General features: G+C 45.0%; 1 protein-coding gene across 1 annotated transcript in view; it reads left to right on the forward strand.

Annotated features, from left to right (window-relative positions):
* LOC102432361 (aldehyde oxidase 2) overlaps positions 1-26,960 on the forward strand; it is a 61,145-nt gene that overhangs the window by 24,741 nt on the left and 9,444 nt on the right. The window contains exons 16-34 of the mRNA XM_023763139.1: positions 1,076-1,181; positions 2,270-2,439; positions 3,099-3,213; positions 4,733-4,855; positions 5,656-5,752; positions 6,223-6,347; positions 7,298-7,431; positions 10,063-10,150; positions 12,266-12,352; positions 12,539-12,730; positions 13,755-13,982; positions 17,698-17,793; positions 19,415-19,543; positions 21,514-21,588; positions 22,303-22,355; positions 23,510-23,624; positions 24,334-24,399; positions 24,499-24,687; positions 26,560-26,727. Coding sequence (XP_023618907.1) covers positions 1,076-1,181; positions 2,270-2,439; positions 3,099-3,213; positions 4,733-4,855; positions 5,656-5,752; positions 6,223-6,347; positions 7,298-7,431; positions 10,063-10,150; positions 12,266-12,352; positions 12,539-12,730; positions 13,755-13,982; positions 17,698-17,793; positions 19,415-19,543; positions 21,514-21,588; positions 22,303-22,355; positions 23,510-23,624; positions 24,334-24,399; positions 24,499-24,687; positions 26,560-26,727 — 2,356 coding nt within the window. The remainder of the gene's footprint in view (positions 1-1,075; positions 1,182-2,269; positions 2,440-3,098; positions 3,214-4,732; positions 4,856-5,655; positions 5,753-6,222; positions 6,348-7,297; positions 7,432-10,062; positions 10,151-12,265; positions 12,353-12,538; positions 12,731-13,754; positions 13,983-17,697; positions 17,794-19,414; positions 19,544-21,513; positions 21,589-22,302; positions 22,356-23,509; positions 23,625-24,333; positions 24,400-24,498; positions 24,688-26,559; positions 26,728-26,960) is intronic.

Here is a 26,960-nt window from a genome sequence, read left to right on the forward strand (position 1 = left end):
CAGTCAGTCCCCAGGCATCCCGCTCCCAGAATCCCTGGGGCTCTGGACCGCAGGCTGCCTTCAAGCCACAGATGCTGACCGAGTGCCTGCGCAGTGAACGGTTATGGTGCCCTGCCTCTGTGTGCGATTATTTTTCTTTCAATATCACTTTGGAAAGTATAATCACAGGTAATGAAATGCACCTGTTTAAATACAGTGCGTTTTGACCCAATGTGTAAACCCACGGAGCCACCACCTCAAGCAAGATATAGGGCATTTCCATTTCCCCAAAATGTGCCCTTTTGTCCCCTTACTGTCAACCCTCCCACCCCTGCCCTCAGGCAGCCAAATTCCAACTCCAATATGGAGTGTAAAATAAAATTTTATTTTTCTAAAATACTAAAATTTATTTACATGCTATAATATTGAAGTAACTTCTTGCTAGATTTTCTGATTGTAAATTTCTGGAGTAATTAAGCAAAACAAAACATTCTCTCCCTCCCTCCCTTCCTCCCTCTCTCCTCTCCTGTCTATGATCACAACGCTCTGCCTACCTTATACCCCCTACCCCCAACTCCACCCCAGCAGCTCAGCGTTCCTAAAGTGTCCGATTATCATTTACTCAGACCCTCACGAGCCACATTCCCCAGGAATTTAATTTCTGAATTAAGATACTTGATGAGTTTAGTGACACACAGAGGACCTCCCGTTTTACTTCTCTCCCAGAAAGCCGAGTAGCTGAGAAAAGCAATAGGCTATGGGCTCTCCTGTGTACAGTGAACTCCAGCTCCTTCTGGATGGCTTACGTAGCCCGTTTTCCTGCTTCTCCCTCTGCAGGCCAGCTCACCGACAGGCCTCTCTTCCTTCTCAGGGTGGCCTGATGATCAGCTTCAAACCAGTCAGTCCAGTTCCTCCTTACAAGGAAAGAGAGGGAGGGCAAAAAGCTTTCATCAAAACTAAAATCCTGGAGGCGATGGGGATTTGGGTTACCTCCCTACAAGACCGTGCAGTTTTGTGGGTACTGTAGCCAAGTCATGTTTGCATAAACCAAAGCCCAGCTTAAACACGGACTAATCAGTTTATGGGGATTGTTTTGAATCTTCACCCAGGACGGCCTTCAATATCCTGACGTCTCAGACCCCTTCCTTAGTGCGCTGGAAGATTTCTCGGTCACAGTGCCCCAGGGAGTCCAGAAGTACCAGGTCAGTGAGTTTAATTTAACAGAAACTTAGACACCAAGAGATAAGCTGTAGCCGTGCGAACAAGCAAGCCGTTCAGAGTGGCGATTTTAGTCCTGACGCTGTGTTTTTGCTGCACACTGGCCCTTTGTTTAGGCCGAGTCAGGGAGAGGCTGGATCTGAGCTCAGGCCTGAGCCACCAAATCAATGCAGATCAATTGGTTTGTCTGGGGCTGAACCGACCCGGGACAGTTTGACCATCTCATAACTGACGATCTCTTCACACTGTCCAATGACGTCCTTTGGGCATTGGTTTGAAGAGCCGCTGAGCCTGGTGTGGGGGAAGGACAGCACAGGAGAGGAGCAAGGTTCAGCCTCCGGCCCTGATTGCAAAACAAGAGCCCTGCAAGTAACTGAACCCTCCCTCCTCGCAGGACAACTTGGAAAATGTCTACAATTATCTAGAGCACAACCCCTCCCCCAACCCCGTCTCCACACACCACACACGGCTCTTCCTGGAGAAGAGTTCCAGAGCGAACATTTGCTCCATTGCCTTACACGCCCAGGGATGTTTCTACGCCCCTTGGTGGCAGCCAAGGCACTTAGTCTGGATCTGGGTGGGCCCCACGGCCATTTGCTACCCTCTCCCCCACCAGAGGTCCTGCTTTGGGCATAGATTTTGGTCCCTCACCCTCAGGAATTACATCACTTTAGCCTTCATCATCATGATCCCTTTACATGTGAACAGGTTGATTACTGGGAAAGTCAGAAAGCAGGACAGGGAGACAGACCCCTGAATTCCAGAAGAAAGGGGTACAGGGGTACTGCTTAGAAAAAGAAGATGCCAAAATGAGAAACGGGGGTGCCCCTTCACCTGTTTCACAATTTTGCCAAAAAGTTGGCCCTGTCAAAGGTATTGCCACATAACTGAAATGACCGTTTCCCAGTGTAGTTACATCATTACGTTGTCATGCTCTCTATCGGACCCACGCCAGGGTTTGTGGCCCAAGGGTGACTGTGTGTTCTCAATCCTGATTCAGGCGAGTTGAGAATTGTCCAGGCCACTTCTGAAGGTTGAGCTTTTCCAGGGCATCTCTTGTCTTCCTCCGTAGAGTGTGGACTCTCGCCAACCCCTCCAAGATCCAGTGGGACGTCCCATCATGCACCTATCAGGTCTCAAACATGCCACAGGTGAAGCCATGTTTTGTGATGACATCCCCAGGGTGGAAAAGGAACTTTTCATGGCCTTGGTGACCAGTACCAGAGCCCATGCAAAAATTATGTAAGTGAAAAGCTTTCAAAAAGCCTTTTAAACACACATGATGAGTTTTAGTGACACACACAGAGCCTTCCCATTTTACTGCTCTCCCAGAAGAGCCAAGAGCAGAGGATTTCCTCGGAGAAATGTGCCAATTCTTCTGCAATGTCCTAAACCCAAAGGACCTAAAATAGAAAGAGTAAAGTAAAGATCACACACAAAAAAAGAAAAAGGAAAGGTCACCAGCCCCCAGATGAGGCAGGGGGAGTATCTGGAAATGACCACATGGAAAAGACAAAAATTATAGCTATGGGTTTCTTGATTCCATTCTAACCTCACAGTGCCCCATCTCCCTGCTGCAGCCCCAGGCAGGGCTCAAATAAATAAGTATAGCTGATATTCAACTGGTGATAAAATACTGAAATACTACATTACTGAATGGTAAATGGCATATCCTACGCTTCCTAAGGAGGCCCCTTGCAACAGGCACACTGGCCCATCTGACAGCTCCCCTCCCAGCAGCGAAAATGTTACCCCCAGCCCAGCAGGGGGCGTCCTGACCAGGGCCTAAGCTGGACCAATTGTTCTATATTTTTATTTCCAACCATGCTCTATCCCTCCTTCAGGTTTGGGACCCTCAAAGCTTGCTGATTTCTATCTCTTAAATATTTCCTTTTTTTCAGATCAATTGATTTGTCCAAGGCCCTTGAATTGCCCGGGGTAGTTGATGTGATAACAGCTGAAGACATTCCAGGCACCAATGGTACTGAAGATGAGAAATTGTTGGCTGTAGATGAGGTACAGAATATGCCTTTCCATGAGTTGTGTAGATAATCACCAAGGCACCCTCTCCAAGCCACCTTCCCATGGCCTCCCTGCCCTCTCTGCCAATGGGGGTAGAGGTGCCAGTTCTCCCAGCTTCTTTCTACCCCTAACATCTTTATTGAGACAGACCTACACTTCTGGAGTCAGGAAATAACATAATAAAAAGTAAAATAAAGTCATTATGGAAAAATAACTCCTAGTCCCCCCCCCACCCCCCCCGCGTGCTCTTGAGTCAATTTATCCTCTTCTGGAAAATGCAGGAACTGACCTGTGTCAGGATAGAATAGAAAAATGTAGAAAGGAGAGTACAAAAAACACAGCCACTCCCTGTTATTTACACTGAACTCCCTCCTTTCCTGGATCAACCCCACCCCCTCCACCTTCTACTTACCTCACACACTCCAGTTTTTAAAAAGTTGCTCTTGCCATCTTTGACCTTTAACCAATTCAACAATCATTCACTGGGCTCTTGTGTCTGGAGCCAGACTACCTTGGTTCATGTCCCAGCTCTACCTCTCACTGGCTGTGTGTCCTTGGGTGGCATCAGCTGTAAGATGAGAATAGTCATAGCCCCTGCCTCACGGTGTTGCTGTGAAATTTACATCATGAGTTAATACATGTGAAGTGCTTACAACAGTGCTTGGCACGTGAAGGATCTCAGTGTTAGCTGTTATTGCCACATCTCAGTGAATCCCACACAGACTGTGTCTCCTGCAGCCTTGGCATGAATCACTGTTCTTTTGGCTGAACTCCAGATGAAGTTGGCTGTCACTGAGGACCTGTATTATCTATTAGGGCTGACATACAAAATACTATAGACTGAGTGGCTTCAAAAAACAGAAATTTATTTTCTCACAGTTCTGGAGGCTGAAAGTCCATGTTCATGGTGTCGGCAGGTTTCCCCTGAGGCTCTCTTCCTGGCTTGTGATGGTCATCTCCCAGCATCCTCACATGGCCTTTTGTTGTGCATGAGCCTCCCTGGCTTCTCCTCCTCTTCTTGTAAGGACATCAGTCCTATTGGTTTAGAGCTCCACCCTTATGACCTCATTTAACCTTCATTATCTCTTTAAAGGCCCTATCTCCCATACACTCATACTGAGGGGTTAGGGCTTCAACACATGAATGGGGGTGGAGTGCCATGTTCTACAAAAAAATACTGTCCTTATCTTTAAACTCTAAAATGACACCACAAAGGCGATACATATGACCCTAACTTGACAGGACAGAGCAGATTCAGGTCACAGCCAATTTCACATTCACTCTGGAGCTTATATGCATTGAGTAAAATGGCCAATGGAAACATCTGTATTATTTAAATTATTTTTTAATTCAAAAAAATTTTAATGTGTTAACCAAGCACATACAGTTGAATGTGACTTCAAAGTGGTTATTATTTCTCAATGATGACAACTAAGATGCCACTGGTAAAGTTGAGCTTAAACCTACTCCTACCCAGAATTTTCTACCTGCTTCATGCATGTACCTTCCACAGGTACTTTGTGTGGGTCAAATCATCTGTGCTGTGGCTGCAGAGACAGATGTACAGGCGAAGCGTGCAATTGAAGAGATAAAGATCACCTATGAAGATCTGGAGCCCGTAATCGTCACCATCGAGGTAAGCTGACTGGTCTCTCCCGTAAGGTTACAGATTAAAAGTACTTTTGTAAATATCTTAATATCACCCTTAGCAAAAAAGGCAATAGCTTTAAAGCTTTAGGAGAGTAAGAATGCAGAAGACAGGTGCCTTCTGAAGTATGGAAAACGACCTTGGGTCTGACAGAACCTCAGAATGGCTCCCAGTCTTCTTGTGTGAGTTCGTTCATGTTATTATCAGAAAGAAAACAAAGAACTAGAGAAGCCCTGTGAGATATGTCAAATCTCAAAGAAATGAAAAAACTTCCTACAACATCTATTGGGCTTTCTTACCCAGAAATGCATTAAGACTTGAGTCTTCTCCCTCAACACGGCCTGTTCTTTCAGATCTCTGAGTTAGAGGTTCTTGTACATGAGCTACCTAAGTCTTACACCAGTGTTTTTCTTCATGGAAAAGGTAAAAAGGGAAGGCCCAGAACCTCACCCATACTGCATGTAGGCCTATCACCTGTTCCCTGGATATCACATTAAAAATTGAGAAATGAGTAGTGATCATCCTGGACCATCAAAGTGCCTCCAGATCTCAATTCTTAACGTTTCTCTAACCCTTATTGGTTTCCTCTGCAATCTAGAAGACAATCTCTCCAACATCCCATCTCTGAAGCACGTCCACTGCTCTAGTACTTCCCTGCTTGCAGGACTCCTTTGATGTGTCCTAGCAGATGGCAATTTGGGAAGTTTACGGGCTTTTTATTAAGAAAAACACTGCCAGTGGAAGAAACTTACAAAGAATTGGCTTTGTGTTTTTCTCCTGTCACTTAGGATGCCATAAAACACAACTCATTCCTGTGCCCTGAGAAGAAACTTGAACAAGGAAACATTGAGGAAGCATTTGAAAAAGTCGATCAAATTGTTGAAGGTAAGAGACTCAGGATATTTGATGGGATCTTTGGGGAATTCTACTCTGAAGCAGACAGTGACAGCCTGTGATTTCCTCTTGGTGCTTTGCCAAATTTCTCTTAGATCTCTTCTTTCCAAATAGTGTGTGTGTGTGTGTGTGTGTGTGTGTGTGTGTGTGTGTGTGTGTTGGTTTTGAGGGTGGAAGGTAGGGAGCAGCAGAATAAATAGAAGAAAAACTCCTAAGATTTTGATGCGTCAAGGGCAGAGTGAGGAATGGAACCAGACACGTTCTACTTGTTATCCAGAACTGTAATCTCTGAAAGATTGCTCTCAGTTGACACAGGACAAATGCCTGACCCATCAGTTCCTCGGTCAGGACAAATCCAGGCTGGCCAGTCCACCACATCTTGCTTGCTTTTGAATTCCCCAACATGACCATTTCCAACCAGCCTGCACCTTCAGGAATTTCCCTGTGCTTGCACCTAACAGGAGAGGTCCATGTTGGAGGACAGGAACACTTTTACATGGAAACACAAAGAGTGCTTGTTATTCCAAAGACAGAGGACAACGAACTGGACATCTATGTGTCAACACAGGATCCAGCCCACGTGCAGGTGAGGGCCAGGACCGCCCCCACCTCTGCAACTTCCTAAGTCTATCATGGCCTCACCCCCCTCTGCCTCAGAGTTGGCAGGCATTTACTTAGAATACAAGCATTGGACAGCAATGGAGAGCTAAGGCCCCAGAACCCCTTTTTTTCCTGGTCTTGTGAAGTCATTCATTGTATTATTTAGATTTAGAGAAGACATTCAGTGGCAGTATGCTTAAATGAATTTTGTGATTGGATGACAACACTAAGTTATAGCTATACTTGATTTTTCTCTAAGGTAATTATTACAGTTAACCTGTGGAGTAAACCCTTCACTTTATAGCACATTTTCATTTCCCCAGCCATAAAGTACTCAGCAAGTTTTAGCTGCAAATACTTCTTCTTGTTCAGGAGGTTGTCTAGAGTTTGCTGTTTCTCACCTTGTTGGGACATTGAGTTAAGGCAGTGGTCGGCAAACTCATTAGTCAACAGAGCCAAATATCAACAGTACTTCTTCAAAATAGATTCGCCCAGGCCGAAAACCGACTTCTGCACATGGGCCACGAAGTTTCAATCGCACTGTATGTGCGCCCGCACGTGGTATTTTGTGGAAGAGCCACATTCAAGGGGCCAAAGAGCTGCATGTGGCTCACGAGCCGCAGTTTGCCGACCACGGAGTTAAGGCATTTGTCTCGGAGTTCAGCTTCTGACAGGAACCCGGGACGGTTTCTTCTGACAGTTTTCCTTCCGGAAAATGCCATTTTTCTACTGGAAAGGCTGTGTTCTGTGGCAATGACCCATATTTATGACCTCAATGGGGCTACACAAGACACATTCAGACTGTCAGTCTTTTTTTTTTTTTTTTTTTACACAGTAGATGTGGATGGACTTTGCAGTGATGTTGTGTTTCAGGAAATCAAAGTCCTCCTTGCCATTTCATTCTTGTAAAACTTTCCCAATATCTAACTTTTACAGAAAACAGTGTCTTCTACTTTAAACATCCCAGGCAACAGGATCACCTGTCATGTGAAACGAGTGGGTGGAGGTTTTGGCGGGAAAGTGGGAAAATCAGCTGTGTTCGGAGCTATTGCAGCTGTGGGTGCCATCAAGTAAGTGCACTTGGGGGTACAGAAGGGTGTAAAATGTCAGAGCTGAGGGCCGATCAGTGGCCTGAGAGGCACTTGGGCTGCTGTCATATCCACCTGCCACCCTTGGGCAACTCAGCCTCCTATCTCTTTTTCCTTTTAATTGCAGACATAATGCCCACCCTCCTGGAGGTATTAGAAAAGTCATATGTAGATAGAACTTTGACTATGCTAGTTTCCTATCAAAAGGAAAAGTGGTATTACTAGTTGAACACCTCCAGGGCCAGGGTTGTCCTGACCCTGAGCTTCAGAGGTGACCCATTTAGGGGTGGGGCAAGTAACTACCCAAGTAGAGTGCCAAGTGGGAGAATGCTCCCTCGCTTTTCCTTCCTACTCTCAGCTGCAGACAGGCGGGGTGAGGGAGGAAAGACCCCACCCTTTGCCTCCTCCCTGCACCTGGGGAGGGGAGAGCTGGCTTTTCAGTGTGTGTTCAGTGGACAGGTGACATCCTCAAAGAGAGCTCCCGGGCTCACCTCAATGGAAGGCTCGCTGTTCATGCTGTGCATGGTGTTGGCTTTTCTAGTCCTTGTTCTTTTTTTCTTTTTTCTTTTTTGTACTTTGTCAGAGCTCCAATCAGCCTGTAAATGTCCTTTAGCAGCTTCTGTATAGTTCAGAGCTAGGAACCAAGACACTCAGTATGTGTCTCCTTCCGTGATGAGAGGTAGGAAAAAACAGGATCTGAATCTCACCTCCAGTTCTTTTCATAATGAACCTCTCTCTATTCACATCCACCAGGGACTCAGCAAGGGAGAATCAATTTGTTGTATTCCCACCAGGCTTTGTGCCTTTAAGGCTTCTCAGGCATAATTGCACATTAGACTCATCTTGGGAATATTTAAATCCAATTGCCTAGGATGCCCCATACTGACCCAACCATTATTTTTTTTTAAACTTTCCTCCCTGGCCAGGTGGTTCAGTTGGTTGCAGCATTGTCCCATACACCAAAAGGTTGTGGGTTCAATTCCTGGTCACGGCACATACTCAGGTTACAGGTTTAATCCCATAGGTCAGGGTGCATATGGGAGGCAAGCCATTGATGTATCTCTCTCTCTCTCTCTCTCTCTCTCTCTCTCTCTCTCTGTGTGTGTGTGTGTGTGTGTGTCTCAGTCTCTCTTTCTCTCTCTCTCTCTCTCTCTCTCTCTCTCTCTCTCTCTCTGTGTGTGTCTCAGTCTCTCTTTCTCTCCCTCTCTCTCTCTCTCTGTGTGTGTGTGTCTCAGTCTCTCTTTCTCTCTCTCTCTCTCTCTCTCTCTCTCTCTCTCTCTCTCTCTGTGTGTGTGTGTGTGTGTCAGTCTCTCTCTCTCTCTCTCTCTCTCTCTCTCTCTCTCTCTCTCTCATCAATAAAAATATTTTTTGAAAGCCTTCCCAGTGGTTCTACTGCCAAGTGTGGGAAACACTATCTTAAACAACCCTGCCTTAGCATATTCCTGCCTTGTGTTAAGTGGTCCCCAGAGGAGTGCTCCCAAATTGCTGGTAATAAGGTTTTCCTCAGCTCATAGCAATTTCTGCCTCCCTATCCCAGACCCACAGAATCAAAATCACCAGGAAATGAACCCAGAAACTGAACATTTAACTGATGCTCCAGGTAGTCCTCGCCATTAAAAAAGACAAGGAAACCCTACACTAGAATTATGGTTTTCAACGTATACCTAAAGACACTGCATCAAAATCGCTGAGGGAAATGCAGATTCTAGGGCCCCTCCCCAACCTATTGCTAAAGTGCTAAGGCTCAGAAATCTGCATTTCACCAGCACTCCAGAAGATTCTTCTGCACTCCAAAGTCTGGGAGCCTCTGCCCCTGAGATACAGGAAGGCTGAAGCTCCTAGCTCCCCAGGGGCCCAACTTGGCCAACATCAGGGCAGTCCCAGTGAAAATGAAGATCCAGCCCTACCTGGTTTGGCTCAGTGGATAGAAGGGTCCCAGGTTTGATTCCAGCCAAGGGCACATGCCTGGGTTGCGGGCTTTATCCCCAGTGGGGGGATGTACAGGAGGCAGCCAATCAATGATTCTCTCTCATCATTGATGTTTCTATCTCTCTTTCCCTCTTCCTTCCTCTCTGAAATCAATAAAGATATATTTTAAAAAAGAAAGAAAGAAAAGGAAGATCCAAATCCTGACACATCCTAAGACAAGTGTTGGTCTTTGCTTGCAGTTGTGTTGTTAAGTTTGCATTTATCTGTTCACACTCTTTCTCCTTTGTTACTAGAGGTGGGGATATGCAAAAATGACTGGATGTGGATGATTATCAAATTTAAAGCCATAACAACACAAGTGAACAGCCATGTGACATTAATCACTTTAGCTAGATCTTAATTATAGACCACGGAGACAATAGTAATTTAGTTGTACATTAGATCAATGCTTCACACAGTGTATGCACTCAATGGATATATATGGAATGGATGGATGGTTAAATGAATGATTGGATAAGATGGATTGGAGGGCAGGTAGAGGATGGATGGGTAGAAAGGTAGATAGATGGATGGGTGGGTAGATAGTTAAATGAGGGGATGGATAAATAGGTGGATGGATACTAGGTGAGTAGATGGTGGATGGATGGGTGGATGCAGACTGTGATGAAGATTTGTTGTCCTTAGAACTGGTCACCCTGTTCGTCTTGTTCTTGATCGTGAAGATGACATGTTAATAACTGGGGGAAGACACCCATTATTTGGAAAATATAAAGTGAGTATTAAAGATGAAATTATTAAAATACCTCATTCTATTTGAATGGTTGTATTCTCTTCTATTGTTTTGATTTTGTTGAATTCTAAAAACAATAATCTTAGCATCTAAAATATTAAGTGAGGATGCTGTATATTTGAATACTCATAACATCTTTGTGAGGAACTTTTAATAAATCTAGTGTAGAATTATGAAGTTGAATAATAAAAATACATGATTAAAAATGCTAATGTTTCCTCAGTGACAAAAACCTGAAAGAAGCTACAAACATTGTTATACTAAACTTCACTTTACAAGTGTTTCCACTAAGTGGTTATGAAAATGTCATAAAAATGATTTGCAAATAGGAAAAAATAATTCACTAACAAGTGAAATAATTTTAAATTGTTTCAAACCACATTCATTGCATTTTTATGAAACTGTAGCATAAACACTATTAAAAATACTTATTAACATCAATACTACTTTTCAAATTTGTGCTTGAGTTCTTTGGACATTTCTAATGTAATATTTCCCTATCAAATATGCTTTATTTGGCAATTGCTCATAGCGTACATATAGTTAAATTTCATATCTAATTTTGTCATTGCCTGAGATTACTACATTGTTATATTTTTTTGTCATTACTAAAACAATGGCTTTTCACAATTTTATCTCTTCCATTGGCATTAGTAACGTATATAATTAGAGAGAAATAAACCATAGTTGGCAGTTAAACCTTGTATTTGCCTTCAAATGCACAGAAATTAATACAGATATTATTATCTTCAAGTACCAAGAGCAATGTAAAGACACATTCTGGGATTGTGGCAATTAGTATTATGGTAGTTGCTGCGTCCTTTGGTTTTGGCCTGGATTATAAATCAGAATTTATTTCTATTAGTTGTGAGACACTTTTAGTACTAGTGCCTATTAAGAGGATTTAGACAGCAAATATTTTCGCATTTATAATAATATAAAACATAATATAAAAGAGGGAGATCATTAGACTATTTTAAAAATCCAAATTTTATTTTATTTTTAAAGAAATATAATTGTACTTCCAATATAATAATATGTGTGTATGTATATACATGTATGTATATATCCTCCTTAAACTTAGATAACAAAGGTTTGCTTGTTTACTTGGAACTACTAGTAAATTAGTAGAGCAGATACTTATGTGTGAGGGATTCTTCCAAAATTCTTCAAAAGTTTATCTTAAACAGCTGAAGAATTCTCTCTGCTATCTTTGCTTGGCAAAGCTTTCTTCAGGAAAAGTTAAAGGTACGCTGCAGCCTAGCCTTTGTCAAAATTGCCATAAATTCTGAATTGGCGAATTTTCCCACATGTCCTAACTGCTCTGGTTTATTATCCAACACTTCTCTTGGAGTAGATGATAATAACCAGATAGTTGTACGGTTTCATCACTTGTCTTTGTCCCCGTCTTCAGAAGACAGACACCAACCAGAGCCAGTCTTTTTGGTAGAACTACAGCAGGGCGTGGGAATTTCTCTTTTCAATCTGGGCTCTACAGACAGACTGGTCCTGTGGTGGGAGGGGAGTGGTGACTTCAGGAAAACACCAGGTGCCTCTGTGAGGCCCACCCGGGAAGCACAGCAGCACGAGCTCACGTTTGTTACGTAACCAGTTGCAAAGCGCTCCACAGCTCAGCACAACCAGGGACCATTTCCAGCCCTGGCTTCTGACGCTTTCCTGTGACGAGATGCACTGCCATTCATCCCATCGAACTCTGAAATCCCAGAGACTTTTCCACGGGGCGGAAACCACGGGCTAAATTAGAAGGAATGCCAGAAAAAATTGAAGGAGAATCTTCCAAGAATAAGGAAGAAGAGGGTAGCAATTACATGTCTGGAGATCAGCAGGAACTTTAGAATTCCATGATGACGGTGAAGCCAGAAAATTGCAGGTTGGAAGAAAGGGGCTCAGCAAAATTCAGGTCAGAGGAGGCCTTTGTCAGCCAAGTGCTGAAAGCCAGGGGAATAGCCAGGCGGGGACACCACAGAGCAAACGCGAGCAGAGTCTGCCTTCAGTCCTGCCCAACAGTGGAGCTGGGCTGTGGCTCCAAGGTGGCACGGACATTAATCATGTAAAATGTCCATCATTTGCCGACAGGTGGGATTCATGAACAACGGGCGGATCAAAGCTCTAGACATTGAGTGCTTCATTAACGGAGGGTGCACACTGGACGACTCGGAGCAGGTGCGTGCATCACTCACCAGTGACCTTGGTCGTGAATAGAACCCAGAACTTCTAGCTGAGTCTTTACTGAACGCGCTTCCTCAAGTACTTAACCCAGTCCCATAGCAGCTCGACTCTGTATTCTTGACTTTTAGAGAAAAGAGGAAAATGTTATCCAATATATGTGAATACCTTCTATTATTTTAGGTAACAGAATTCCTTGTACTAAAGCTGGAAAATGCATATAAAATCCGAAACCTCAGGTTCCGGGGCCGTGCCTGTAGGACCAACTTACCATCCAACACGGCCTTTCGTGGATATGGCTTCCCACAAGGGACCCTGGTAACAGAATCTTGCATCACAGCTGTGGCAGCCAAATGTGGCCTTCTGCCAGAGAAGGTAAGGTTTTGATCAAGGTCACAGCCAAGGTTGCTGAAGAATCAGATGAGGAGGGAACCAGCTACCTAGGGAAATACCCTAGAACCATTCAAATTAGCTCGGGCTCAAAATTCAAAATATATTCAGGGCTACCTAAAAGAATTCACCTCCCTCTTCTTATCTTCCACCCTTCTTGTACAAAGATTTCTCTTTTTCCTTGTTTTTAAAACTTGTGCAAAGATAATTAATTACTCTTCTTAACCTTTAAACCCCACTGAAGTCATTAAAGTAAAAAGTGAACGTACCCTTTTTTATCCCTCCATCCCTATTGGTTAAGGGTAACCATGGTCAGCATTTCCATATTTATTGTCCTAGCCCTTTCTCTATGGGTATCTACCCATCTGTATTCATACATACATACATCATCATTGCCATGTGTTTATACATGCACATATACAGTGATTTACCAAAATGGGGCCATAATAAACACATTATTCTGCACTCTGCTTTTTTCTACTTGACAATAGGCCGTGGCCATCTTCCTGTGGCAATAGAATGACCTACTTCCTTCTTTTTCAAGACTGAATAGTGCTATGTAACACGCATGTGCCGTCATTTGCTTAGCCATTCCACTACTGGTGCACGTTCAGCTTGTTGCCCATCTTTGGCTATTAAAATGCTGTTGCTATACACATCTTGGTGCAGATGTCTCGGGGGTATATCTTTGCCCTCCTAGGTAGAGGGTAAATTTACAGAAGTGAAATTGCGAGCGCACTTGAAAACTCTTGAGAGATACCGCCAAAAGGATGCTCTCCGAAAACATTATTTTGTGCAATATCCTAGAAGGTGCACAGTATATACAACATGCTAGTCAGACAGGGGCAGCTCCTGGCAGTTGAGGTCAGAGTTGATAACACTTCCTGCTCTTCATATACCCCATCAGACCCCAGCCTGCTTTTTATATTTCAATCTCGTTTCCTCAATATATGCTGTAGTCAGTTTCCGACTTGCCATAACTACCGATTCCATTTTCCTCCCACGTCAGGTTAGGGAGAAAAACATGTACAAAACTGTGGATAAAACCATCTACAAACAAGCCTTCAGCCCCGAGAACCTGATACGATGTTGGGACGAATGTCTGGACAAGTCTTCCCTTGGCAGCAGAAGAAAGCAAGTGGAAGCATTTAATAAGAAGAATTACTGGAAGAAGAAAGGACTTGCCATTATCCCCATGAAGTTTTCAGTCGGCTTTGGTGCCACTAGCTACCATCAGGTAAGGTCCTACCTGTGTCAGACACACTCCGGGCCCGATCGATCCGCTTGTGCTGACTTTGCCAGAGTGTCACCTTTCCCAGGGCGCTGAGCCCCTCGCCTGAGCAGCACCCATCTGCAAGCACTTGCTCCACAGGGCAGTAGACAAGTGCCTCCATGGCAGACAGTGGCAGCAACAAGCCTGAGACCTGCAGCTGGGGGACTGCCAAGATGGAGTCCTGACTGCCCCACTGAACCCCTATTCAAAAAGGGAGCAGGAGCCCACGGGGCCTGCGGGGCTGTGCTTTCTAAGCTCAAGGGTCACAGGCTTGGGCAGCAATGGGGCTGCTCCTGGCCTGCACCCCAGACCCCATAGCATCCCTTGGTGCACCCTAAGTCTTAGGCAGGGAAGTCATTCTACGTTGCCCTAACCAGCAGCTATTTGTTTCAAGCCACCTCTCCCAGGAACCTGTCAATTCTGGTGGGGAAAGGGGGTTGGGGCCCAAAATCCTCCCAGGTAGGTTTGCAAAAGGAAGAGGCAAGTCATTCAGAGGCCCTCTCCAGAAGGGAGGAGGAAGGGCGGCATACAGGTGAGTCCATTAAATAGCACAAGGCCTGGTACTGAGTCTTCCCAGCAAGCCCACTGGGCCACATACAGGAAAGCTGTTTAGAAAACTGGGAAAGACTGTTGCCTCTCAGGATTGTCCATCAAAAGCAGAAAAATCTTACACACATTATGTTAAATATAAATCTAAAAATGCAGTAGATCTCCCTTATGTGTATACCATTGAAAACATTCTTCCACTTACACCCAACTATTGGCAGCCAATACACACACACACACACACACACACACACACACTACAAAAGCTTCCCTGTCAAAGAAAATCTTTCGTAGGTAATAAACCAAGTGCCCCAAATCCCTGATCAACTTGAATCAGGCAGACCCCAGAAATCGTTGGCCCTGCCACTTACTGGCTGTGTGATGTTTAACCTCTCTGAGCCTCCGCTTCCTCAATTATAAACTGAGAAGAATAATCCTTTCTCTTAGGATCGATGAGAATTCAATGAGATAATGACTGCACAGCATTGGCAGGGTTCCTGGAACACCGTGTAGTTATCAGGACAGTCCACCCCCACACCCAGGAGCTCTGACACACCTCTCAGGCCTGCGGCTCCTCTGGTGTAGGATGAGACTCCCCGACTCCTGGTCACAGTCCTGTTCAGATCTGATGTGCCCATTCTATACAGAGGTGCATGAAGGTTAATTGTCTGCAAGCCTGACTGAATCAACAGCTAAGGCATAAGAGATCCTGGATATCACATGTGATGCCAAATGTGTCTTTTCTACACCAATTCTCCAACATCAGCTGGGTGTCCAACAATCCATTTCCATTCTGACACTAACTACCCAGACTTAGTGCATAGGTCAAAGGCCGAGTCCCACACGACCGCCCCGATTTCAGACACCAGCACAATGGGGTGCTCAGGCTACCGGCACTTCCGCCCAGCCAACTACAAATTTGGGGGTTTCCTCTACCCACCCCCTCAGGTTTGATAATTCACTAGATCAACTCACAGGACTCAGGAAAGCACTTTGCTTATGATTACTGCGAATTTATTCTAAGTGATACAACCCAAAAACAGACAAATGGAAGAGATGCATGGGAGAGGAGGCGTGAGGCTGTCAGGTCCTCTCCCTCCACCATGGGGCCCACCTGTTCGTGGATGTGTTCTCCGACCAGGAAGCTCCCAGAAATCTCATTACCTGGATACACTTGAGTAAATCATCGGCCATCGGGGATTGAAATCCATCTCTAGTCTCACACCTCCCTGGAGGTCAGGGCGTGGGGCTGAGAGATGTGACTCTCCCAGGGGTTGGTTTCTCTGGCAACCATCCTGCCTCCCCAGCCCCAGCTAGATAGGTTGCCCCCCAAGAGTCATCTCATTAGCAGACAAAGCACAGTAAATTCCATGGGTTTTAGGAACTGTCAAAAACCAGGGGCAACGACCACATATTTGTTTGTATTATACCACAGCTCCCCTCACCTTTATGGCTGCCCCTCACCTACACCACAGCCTAATTTCTGCCAACTTCTCATCTCACCACAAAAGAAATGCTTTAAATCCAGCAAAGTGTCTCTTTGCAAGACCTCCAGCTTCCCCACAGAGTTCCAGATTGATGTGCTCAGGGCACACCAGGATAGGAGCTGAGTGTGTTATTCCAGGCCAGCTAATGACTCAGAAAGCTGGACACCTACTCCCTAAACCAGGCAGGAGTAGCATGTCCTCGCAGGGGGTCAGGAGGCCACGCTGAAGAAATACTATTATTAGAACCTACAAGCCTCGGTGCCTGGAATCCCTCCAAGCCATGAGGGGCCCAGACATCTCCAGACAGAATAGACAGAAGTCCTACTTCCTCCTCCTCCTCCCCCTCCCCCTCCCGCTCCCTCTTCTCCTCAAAGGAAAAATACCACATCGCCATCCATCCAGTTTAACAAACACTTTTTTAGTGTCTCTGTGACTCAGATCTACTCAGAGTTCCCTTCAGGACACAAAGATGAAAAAGACTAGGTGCCCCTCCTCGCTGAGACTCCCTGCCACCCCGGTATTCATTTCCTGTGGCCTCAATAACAAAGTACTGCAAACTGCGTGGCTTCAAACAACACACGCATTCTCTCACGGTTCTGGAGGCTAGATGTTAAAAATCCAGATGTTGGCAGAGCCATGCTCCTTCGAGGCCCCGGGGAAGAAGTCTGCCGTGCCTCATGTCAACTAATTGCATCTGCAAAGACTACTTACAAATAAGGTTGCTTTCTGGTGCCCCCTTACAGGGGACGCTACTCAACTCAATACACCCCTGAAAGAGTAGGTGCAGAGAAGGGGGTAACGGATCCTTCCTGGAGAGGAAAGAGGAGTGTTCACAGAAGTTCTAACAGAATAGAGACCACAGGGGTGGAGGGTGTTGAAGGCTGGGGAGCAAGCCAGGGAGAGAACAGTGTAGGTCAGGCAGGAACAGGGGTAATGCCAGGCTTAGAGGAAAGGTAGGAAAAGACAGGGAAGAAGTGGGAAAAGCATCAGAGACCGAATCCCAAAGGGCCTCATATAATAACAAGGAGCAGGTGCAGGGCTCTCCCTTGCAGACAATGGGGAGTTTTTGCCCACCTTGCCCAAGGGGCAAACTGTTCTCCCTTTCATGATTCCATTCAGTGTCACCTTGGGGAACCCTTCCCTGGCTCTGCAGAAGCAGCTGGGTCTGTCCTCCCAGGTCTCCGGGGCCCCAAGGCACACCATTTATCTCACAACTCATTCTGCATTCTAATGACCTGCTTTCCAGCCTACCTCCCACTGCACTGAGCTACCTGAGGAAGAAGCACATCTTATTCATGGTTATATATCTAGAGCAAGCACATAACATGTGGGTGTACTTACAAATGTTTAATTCACCAGTTGAGTGGTTTGCCAGAGATTTTAAGCAGGAGAGTGACTTTCAAACAGTAGCAACCAATGCCCACAACTCCTGAGTATCCCAAGGGGCTCCTACTAAAACCAGGTTCCTAACTAAGACTGTCTTTCCAGGTGACTTTTGCACAAAACAGAACTAAGCCTCAGAACCCCACCAGGAGAGCTTGCCTCTGACCCTCCCCACTCTGCGAGACTGGCATTTCTCTTCCCCGTTTCTTCTATTGAACCTCACTAAACTGGCCCTGAGCTGTGTCTTTGGGTTGTTTTTCTAGGCAGCTGCACTGGTTCATATCTACACAGACGGGTCTGTATTGGTCACACACGGAGGCAACGAACTGGGACAAGGTATTCACACCAAAATGCTACAGGTAAGATCAATAAAATGAAGTCATTGATCTCACTCATTGTTGATATGACTGACATTTGGCACTAATTTTAGGGTAAGGAACAACTCCCTGAACTCAAACCCTAAGATCTTGACTATTTAGTTGAAAAACTTCTTACATATCAAATAAAATGGCTGAGGTGGTGGAAATCACACACACATGCACACACACACACACACACACGTGCAAAAACTCCTGAAGCTTGGTCAGGGCTCATGGATGGAGGCGTGAGCCCCTGGAGCGTTGCGCTGGGTGTGCCATGCAGGCTTCGTAGAGTAGGAGTTTCTTGCTTTTCTTATTTGAGACCAGCATGCATAAGTTTTAAAGTTTGGACAATATTAGGGTATTATTTTGACAAGTAAGGATGACTATTTCATCCATGTCATTCTCCTATCATTTTTTAAAAATATATTTTATTGATTTTTCACAGAGAGGAAGGGAGAGAGATAGATAGTTAGAAACATCGATGGGAGAGAAACATCGATCAGCTACCTCCTGCACATCTCCCACTGGGGATGTGCCCGCAACCCAGGTACATGCCCTTGACCGGAATCGAACCTGGGACCCTTCAGTCCGCAGGCCGACGCTCCATCCACTGAGCCAAACCGGTTTCGGCTCTCCTATCATTTTTAAAGAATACTTTAACACACACATACCTACATACAAAATAGGAAGATGTGACCCCAGGAGAAAAAAATAATTCTTTAAATAAATTTAACTTTATGACAAATGCATTAGATTGTTGTAGTGCATATCTGCAGCTTTTGACTATCCATCCCCTTAGCTACTTTGGAATACACCTCCCACATTCCGTGTAGTTCTGAAGGACTCCTCAATTCTGGTGGCTTTCAGCCCCATCCCCTTCCTGTTACTGGTACAAGGTGCATGTGCCAGGATGTTTCAAAAGAAAAAGTCAATAGTCAGAACATCAGAGTTTTAAGTAAAGAAATGTGTATTGATCGAGAAGGCCCCGCTCAAGAAGATGGGGGTGCCTTACAGCTTCTGCAAATCTGTCTCTTTTTTTCTTTTCCTTTTTTCTTTCTTCTTCTGCAAATTCATCTTAAGAGAGCCCAGAATTCAGGCATTTTTTTGTCATCAAGGGAAGGGAGAAGAAGTGAGGCAAGATGTGGGTGAAGGCCATGAACAGTGAGGCCCTGACAGGGTTCCAAGGAAGAGCTGCAATTTCTAAGTCTTGTTCCCAGTTAGTGGTTGGTCAGTTGACACTCACTGACCTGAGTGTGGTCTGGAGGCTCCTTTAAATCCTCCCATTCGAAACCATATTGTATTCTCTCCCTTATTATTATTACCTATCAGGTACATCAAGACGGGCAATCACAACGTAGTTCAGCCCCCCATTGCTGCCTCTCGAGATACTGGCTGCCTCTTGAGATAATGCCTGGCCAGTGGCTACCTGTCATGATATTGTCCAGCCCAGCAGTTGCCTGTCCTGTCACTGTCCAGCCCTGTAGCCACATGTCATGAGATTTATGCTTTAAAGGATATCATAAACATATTAAAAATAGTCATTTTCATTAAGAAAAATGATGACTCAAATCTTCATAGAACTCCTTGCTGAACTTGAAAATATGTCTTTTTCTCATAGGTGGCCAGCCGTGAATTAAAAATACCCATGTCTTACATGCACATCTGTGAGACAAGTACAGCTACGGTGCCTAATACAATTGCTACAGCTGCCTCCATCGGTTCAGATGTCAATGGAAGAGCCGTGCAGGTGCTTGCTGCTGTCTGTCTGTCTGTCTGACTGACTGTCTGTCTTTCCTTGGGTACTTGTACCACATCTCCGGTTTTCTTAGCTGGATACAGGCACAAGTGGCTGGCTTCAGAGAAGCCATTTGTGTCACTAAACTCAGGCTCAGGATAACCAAAGTGTCAGATAGTGTGTTAGCTGGAGTAGGCTAAATGGAGGTGACAGATAGACCCAGAACATAATGGCTGAAACATAACTACGTCCTTTTCTTGTACACTGAAGAGTCAGTGGGTGTGTTCACTCATTCAAGCACCCAGATTGATGGCAATTCCTCCATCTCCAACATGTGACTTTCAAGGCTGCCCTGAGCGTCATCAGCCAATGAGCCAGGGAGGGAGAGCATGGAGGCCAGATCTGGCAGCCCTGCAAGTCACTTCCACTCGCCATCCATTACCGGTCTCAGGCCACAGCTCACTGCAGAGGAGGTGGGAGAAGGTAGAGCAGTGGGAAACCACATGCCCAGCAACTATGGAAGAAGGGGAGCCTGGGTTCTGGTGCAGAGGCAGTCTCTGTCCCTCGAAGAGACAGAAAGAAGAAATCTGGGAACCAAGTCGTGCGGAGCTGTGCACGTTTCCCCTGGCACCAATAAGGTCTTGTAGGCAGGGAGGCAGACAGGACTCCAGCCAGGTAGACAGGGTACAATTAAAGTGTCTACATCAGTAGAGTCCTAACCAGAGTACTCATCCTTTTTGTTTGTACTTGTTTTCTAACGGGTGTTTAATTTTTGCTTTTTCTGAATAGAACCATGACTTCACACGCCTTCATTCAAATATCTGGTTGCCTGTCCTTCTGTCATGTTTCTGTTATAAACTGTCCCCTTTTTCTATTGGAATGTTGTGGGAAGACATATTCCCTCAGTGCCAGGACACTGCACTTAAGCTACCAAGATGAACCACTTTTCAATCCATTTTATCTCTGTGAGGACACCCTTAGAGGGGCTCAAAAACCAGAGATTTTTACTCAGAACAAATGTGTGGGAAACCTCAAACTCATGATATCCAATTTTGGGTAGAATCAAACACAAACTAGGAATAGCTCAATGTGTATGGAAGTTATCAGCCCAAACTATGTGTTAATTCATCTAGGACAGTGATTTTCAACCGCTGGGCCGCAAGATTTCTAAAAACATGAAACACTTGACTATTTAGAGACACTGACCTCTTTTCCCTTAGCTTGTCAAGTTAAAAAAATGACAACACAACAATAACCATCTGGTGTGAGTGAATCAAAATTATACCTATTGTTTTTGTCATTGCAGAAAAAAAAATTGGAGGTGTACTGCAAAATTTTAGTAATTAGTGTATGTGTGCCAGGAGATAAAATAGGGTGAAAATCACTGTTCTAGGACACTGAGTTTTAGGTTTCAGTTCTGAGTATCAGAAACTTTGTAGATCAGGTTATTATAAAAAACAAACTCAATTATTTTTTCACTTCACACCCAAAGCAAAGGCCGCCATTGCAGTACTTTGATGTGGATGGGTGAACAGGCAGAGGGATGGACAGAGAGTTGAATAATGTTTCAGACCCAGACGGATATTGGCATGTCATTGTTGGAGATTGGAAAGCACAAATTTGAATGAAAATAAGATGTTTTGTTTCGTTTATTTTAATGGCTAGAAGATACAAAAGAAGGTACAAGTCAAAAATGTAGAAAAAGAGAAGAAGGAATTAAGCACATGAATATATTTAGAAAGGGGACCTGAGAGGAGAAGTTCAGCTGAGCCTGTGTTCTCACAGGAAGTGAAGCAGGAAGGGAAAGGCCCTCCAGTAACGGACGCTCCACTCAAAGTCAGGGGCTCTGTGTCCCCAATGTGCCCGTATCAGGCACTCCATAGTATTCACTGACCTAATCAGTTATCCATTCATCTTCTTCCACGCAAGTCCTGATCCCTGGGCTCTTCTCTAATGGGAATGCCCTTCTTTACTCCTCCAAGAACGCTTGTCAGATCCTTCTGAAACGCCTTGAGCCCATCATTAAGAAAAATCCAGAAGGTTCCTGGGAAGACTGGGTAAGTGTTCCACTCCATTACTACAAATGAGGAAACCCACACCAGTGCCCAGAGCACCATGGCAGCGCACAGCTGGAGCTCGTAGCGACAGTTCTTCCGAGAGTTGGTTTATACCCAAGGGCAAGAGCTCCAAAGGCAGAGACAGCTGTTCCATGATGTTTACCAGGTATGGAGAGAGTGCCCGGGGAACAGCATCCCTGAGAAGAGGAATGGAAGTGTATGAAGAGTACCCAGAAGGCCTGACCCAGACTGAGCCTTCCTCAGACACACACACACACACACGGTGTGGAGTATTGTTATTGAATAAGTCTCAAGGGAAATGATTTGTTTAATCCAACTTTACAATACCCTATATACTATTTCTTTAGCACAATTATCTCATTATCCCACATTTGCACCTATACTACTAGAGTGCTGACATTTAGATATGAAGCACTAATACCTTGTAAACTAAGCCTGTACATCATGGATGGGCAGCAGGATTCCATTTTATTCTTTAATTCAGACCTCTGAACTCAAATCAGAAGGAAATTGTTAGTGTACCAGCTGAGAGGAAAAAATATAAATTATGACGAGTTAGTCCTTTTATTGGTAACAAAGCACCAACAATGATCATATGTCAATTTTGACACATAGTTTTATTTTGAATGTTTTTATTTTCACCTATTAGATGGTATATTTATTTTATTTTAACTAATTATGCTCATCCTGCAGATAGAAGCTGCTTTTGAACAAAGAATCAGTCTCTCGGCCACAGGATACTTCAGGTAAAAATGGCAACAGCAACATCTGGACTTAGCCAAGAAAATGGGAGGCAACCACGCACTCGGGGCCTCCATCCCTCGTTTGTAAAACAAGTTTTCATCGTGTGATCTCTGAGGTCCCTCCTGGGCCCTCATAGGCCTTTGAGCTATGTCCAAAAAAATATTAAATAACAAAAATACCCCTATTAGATTTTTAAAAAAGTTAAACATGACTTATAACATCTAATCATTATTTACTTTTCTTTATTGTGGAAAAGACAGAATAATAATATTCTTTAGTGTGAATTGTAAAAAGAAGTAACTTGCATATCAAGTTTACAAATCTTCCTCCCGATACCATAAGATCTCTCTGTGTGGAAGCCCCTTGGTAGACGGGGGAGATGGACGAGAGGTCACCAGTCATCACTGGTGCAGGACCCCTCAGTGGAGGCCCTCGGAAAAGGCGGGTTGATTGAAGGAAGCACAGAGAGGAGAGCTGATTGTCAAATTCTGGAAGTGAATGACATTAGTGTAACAATCTAATGAAGCAAACCACCAAACGAGAAAGAGAGAGAGAGAGAGAGAGAGAGAGAGAGAGAGAGAGAGAGAGATCTCATTAAGAAAGAAAAAAGGAGGGAATAGCCATGCCCTGTACACTGTGAATTCTAAATTCCTGCGTTCAGTTACCAAGAAGAGAGCGAATCAGCCTCCAGCTGGGTACTTTTCCATTATAAGTTAATGCATTGAAATGCTGGCCCTCTTTTTACCGGCTACGGCGGCCCTTTGGGAATGCCGGTAAAATCAGCTGAAGTTCTCAACGTGCAGAGCTAAACCACAAGCCTAAGCCATCAAAATACAGACCTGGAGAGCCAAACCGAAATGGTCCGTTGGCTTCTCTCCGTTTCTGACCTCCTGACTGCAGCACGGAGCATCCTCTTTAAAGTGGAGGCGAAGATTCGTGTTGCCACAACCAGCGAGGTTGTGAATACAGGCTGCAGTTTAAATGAGTGGAAAAGGGCAGTTGAAATAAACAGCAGTCAAATTAAATGCTATCATAACTTTAGTAACTTTTTAAATGAATCAACATTGCTTGCACACAAACACATGCACACAGACACACACACATGGATGCACACACATGCACACCCCAAGCTAAAGGGCTTTATTTCTCCCATCAGGGGCTACAAGGCCTTCATGGACTGGGAGAAGGGGGAGGGAGACCCGTTTCCTTACTATGTCTACGGAGCAGCCTGCTCTGAGGTGGAAATCGACTGCCTGACAGGAGCCCACAAGGTAATAAAACTTTCTTCTTGGTGAGTTAACACAAGAGCAAAATTGCGTTGCACATGAACAGCCCTGAGTTCTCTGTGTAACACCTGTATACAGTAGGAAGAAGATCCTTTCAATCCCGTGGGAACGTCTAGAGATCCAGCTTTATCATGAATTTGCACTTAGAAAGAAGTAGTCAGGAGGCATTGCTCATGACAGCCTAAAATGCATTGTTTCTTATTCTAATTCAGACATCAAAATCACTTTCCAAAGTTGTGTGGAAAACAAAGGGGGGGGCGTTCTGTTTCTAAAGAAAGATCAAGTTATCTCATCTGGAGGAATAGGTAATTTAGCAAATCGTCCTGAGTAAGCATTTTGAAAGCACACAGCAATGTGATACTGTTTCTTCAGAGTGGGTTATCCCAAGGTGCTCCTGCCTCTAAAGAAATAGATTGGGGTTGGCAGAGAAGGGGAGGGCTGTGACAATAACTTTGTGTTTGCCGTCTCATTGAGTCAAAGCCATGAATGCAAAAGACCTTCTGGGGCCATTGGTAGTCTCCGCACTAAATCTAAAGAGTTAGCAGATGTCTTACCCCCTCTAATGTTGATGGAGTTCAATGCCGTCTTAATTAACTAGCAGGAGTTTGGGAATCATTTGGGACCAAGTGAATAAATCTTTAAGTACTATTTTTAATTCAGGTTTTCACACTGAGGTCATTTTCATTTTTGGCAGAAAATCAGAACAGACATTGTCATGGATGCGTGTTGCAGCCTGAACCCAGCCATTGATATCGGGCAGGTAGGTCCTGGCCCACTTAGCTGGGTGCTGCTTCCTGGGTAGGTAAAGGCCTTCTGAAAAGCGCACAGCCTCACAGAGCTCGGCATTTCCCCGCTTCAGGTCGAAGGTGCGTTTATCCAGGGCATGGGCCTTTACACCACTGAAGAGCTGAAATATTCCCCGGAAGGTGTCCTGTACTCGCGAGGCCCAGATGACTACAAAATTCCAACCATCACGGACGTCCCAGAGGAGTTCAATGTCTCCTTGTTGCCGGCATCCCAAACCCCACTAACCATCTATTCCTCCAAGGTAAGCACCCCCACCAGCCACTGTGCACTGTGCTGGGTCAGGCAGCATAATAAACGAAAGCAGGTGGACAAAATAAAAAATAGATGTCAACCCTCATCAAGACCAAATCAAGACAGACTGTTAGAATTTGGAGATGAATCACCTCGAGCAAAGGGAAATTCGGGGAAGACGAATGATCCACCCGGTGGCCATCCTGGCCAAGGATTCGATTTATTAAATCCTCTTTCAGTGAGAACTCTAATGTTCAGCCAAAGCTTTGATTGGATAGAATAACATTTTCACTTAAGAACCTGAAGACTAAAATATTAAATGGGAATGGGAATAAGATTTCAATGCTACTGAAACCTTAAAAACCAGCGGCAGCGTGAACAGAACCCTGGACCAGGCCTCAGGAAACCTGCGTTCCTGCCCGAGCTGAACTCTGTGATATTAGGCAAGTCACTCACTCAGTTCCGAGGGGCTCAGGGGCCTCATTCCTCCCCAGAAATAATCTAAAGCAACATTTCTCAATGGGACAGGAAGGGGGGTCGCCCCTCAGGGAACATTTGGCAGTGCCTGGAGACGTTTCTGGTTGTCACAACCATGGAGGAAATGCTGCTTCTAGTGGGTAGAGGCCAGGGATGCTGCTAAACAGCCTTCAGTGCACAAGACAGCCGTCCACGGCAACGAATCATCGGGTCCCGATGTCAGCTGTGTCAGGAAGCAAAGACACCAACCCTCAGCAACTGCTAACTTTGTGAAATTGCAAATTAAAATAAAGGTCAGCGTGTGTGTGCATTGCTGTGTGCAGGTTCCAGGAGAGCCACCCTCGTAGTTGAAACTCCCTTTAGGTTTGAGATGCAGTATTAAAAATGTCTTTAAACTCTTTTGGGAGACTTCTCATGAGAGGTGGCAAAGTAGTACCAAAATCAATAAGTACAGGAGTCCATATCCATCTGCTGGAATTGCATCATTTCCAAAATGGAGCCCTCTTGCCACCCAGGAGCTTTCTGGGGACATAGGGTGATGGGGGGGGGGGTTTACGGAGGAGGGGCAATTTTGAAAGGAAGGCCAATCAACAGGCCTTTGGATTCTCTTTGGGCTGGAAATCACTCTGAGGGGGAAAGGCAAAAGGATGCTCAGAGTCCACAGAGAGCAGCTCTCAGGGCAAGCAGGACCCTTGGTTCCTGTGGTTGTGGCCAGCCCCGCACAGGCAGACCTGCAAGGCAGTGATGGGTTTGCGCGTGTGCCGGGAAGTGTACTAACAGCAGGGACCTACCAGGTACCAGGTGCTGTGCTTTTGTGCTACCTGAATGTCACCACACCCTGAAAGGTACGTGTCATTGCCTGCATCTCACTGATAAAGGGAAAGGGACTCAGATTCAGTTTCTCTAGCTCAGGGGTTGCAAACGGGGCCATTGGCCAAATCTAACCTGCAGATGTGTTTTCCTTGTCCTACATGGTGCTTTTTAAAGTCATGAATTTTTATTTATTTATTTTTAATGTATTTTTGTTGATTTCAGAGAGGGAGAGAGAGATAGAAACATCAATGATATTGGCTGCCTCCTGCACACCCTACACAGGGCATTGAGCTTGCAACTCAGGCATGTGCTCTGACCGAGAATCTAACCGTGACCTCCCAGTTCATAGGTCGACACTCAACCACTGAGCCACGCTGGCTGGGCAAGTCGGGGAATTTTACATGAAAATACAAATATCGAAATTATCTTGAAAAATGGGATGATCTGATCGTTTGGGCTGCATTTCTGGAAGGCAGCAGTTAGCTAGAACCGAAGAACAGCGGCCTCCTTTAGACAGGACATGGGTATCTCTATTTCCCCATAATCCCCCCTGACTTCTAGAAGCTTCTAAAACAAATGTGCTCTCTTGCAGGGCCTGGGGGAGTCCGGAATGTTCCTGGGGTCATCTGTATTCTTTGCCATCACTGATGCTGTGGCCGCCGCACGCAGAGAGAGAGACCTAGCCGAAGACTTCACAGTGAAGAGCCCAGCAACACCTGAGTGGGTCCGGATGGCCTGTGCAGACCGGTTCACAGAGATGGTAGGAGTTGTTGTTTACTTTCCTAGGAGGGGATTTTTCTTTCCTCCTTCTCATACCTCTTAGGTAAATGTGTAATCTAATCTGTATCTAATAAAATTAAAAGATGAAAGTTAAAATCAGTCACAATCCCACTAACCAGAAATCACCATCTCTCTCTCTCTCTCTCTCTCTCTCTCTCTCTCTCTCTCTCTCTCTCTCACACACACACACACACACACACACACACACATATT

This window comes from Myotis lucifugus, unplaced genomic scaffold (assembly GCF_000147115.1).
Source record: "Myotis lucifugus unplaced genomic scaffold, Myoluc2.0 scaffold_3, whole genome shotgun sequence".
Lineage (NCBI taxonomy): Eukaryota > Metazoa > Chordata > Mammalia > Chiroptera > Vespertilionidae > Myotis > Myotis lucifugus.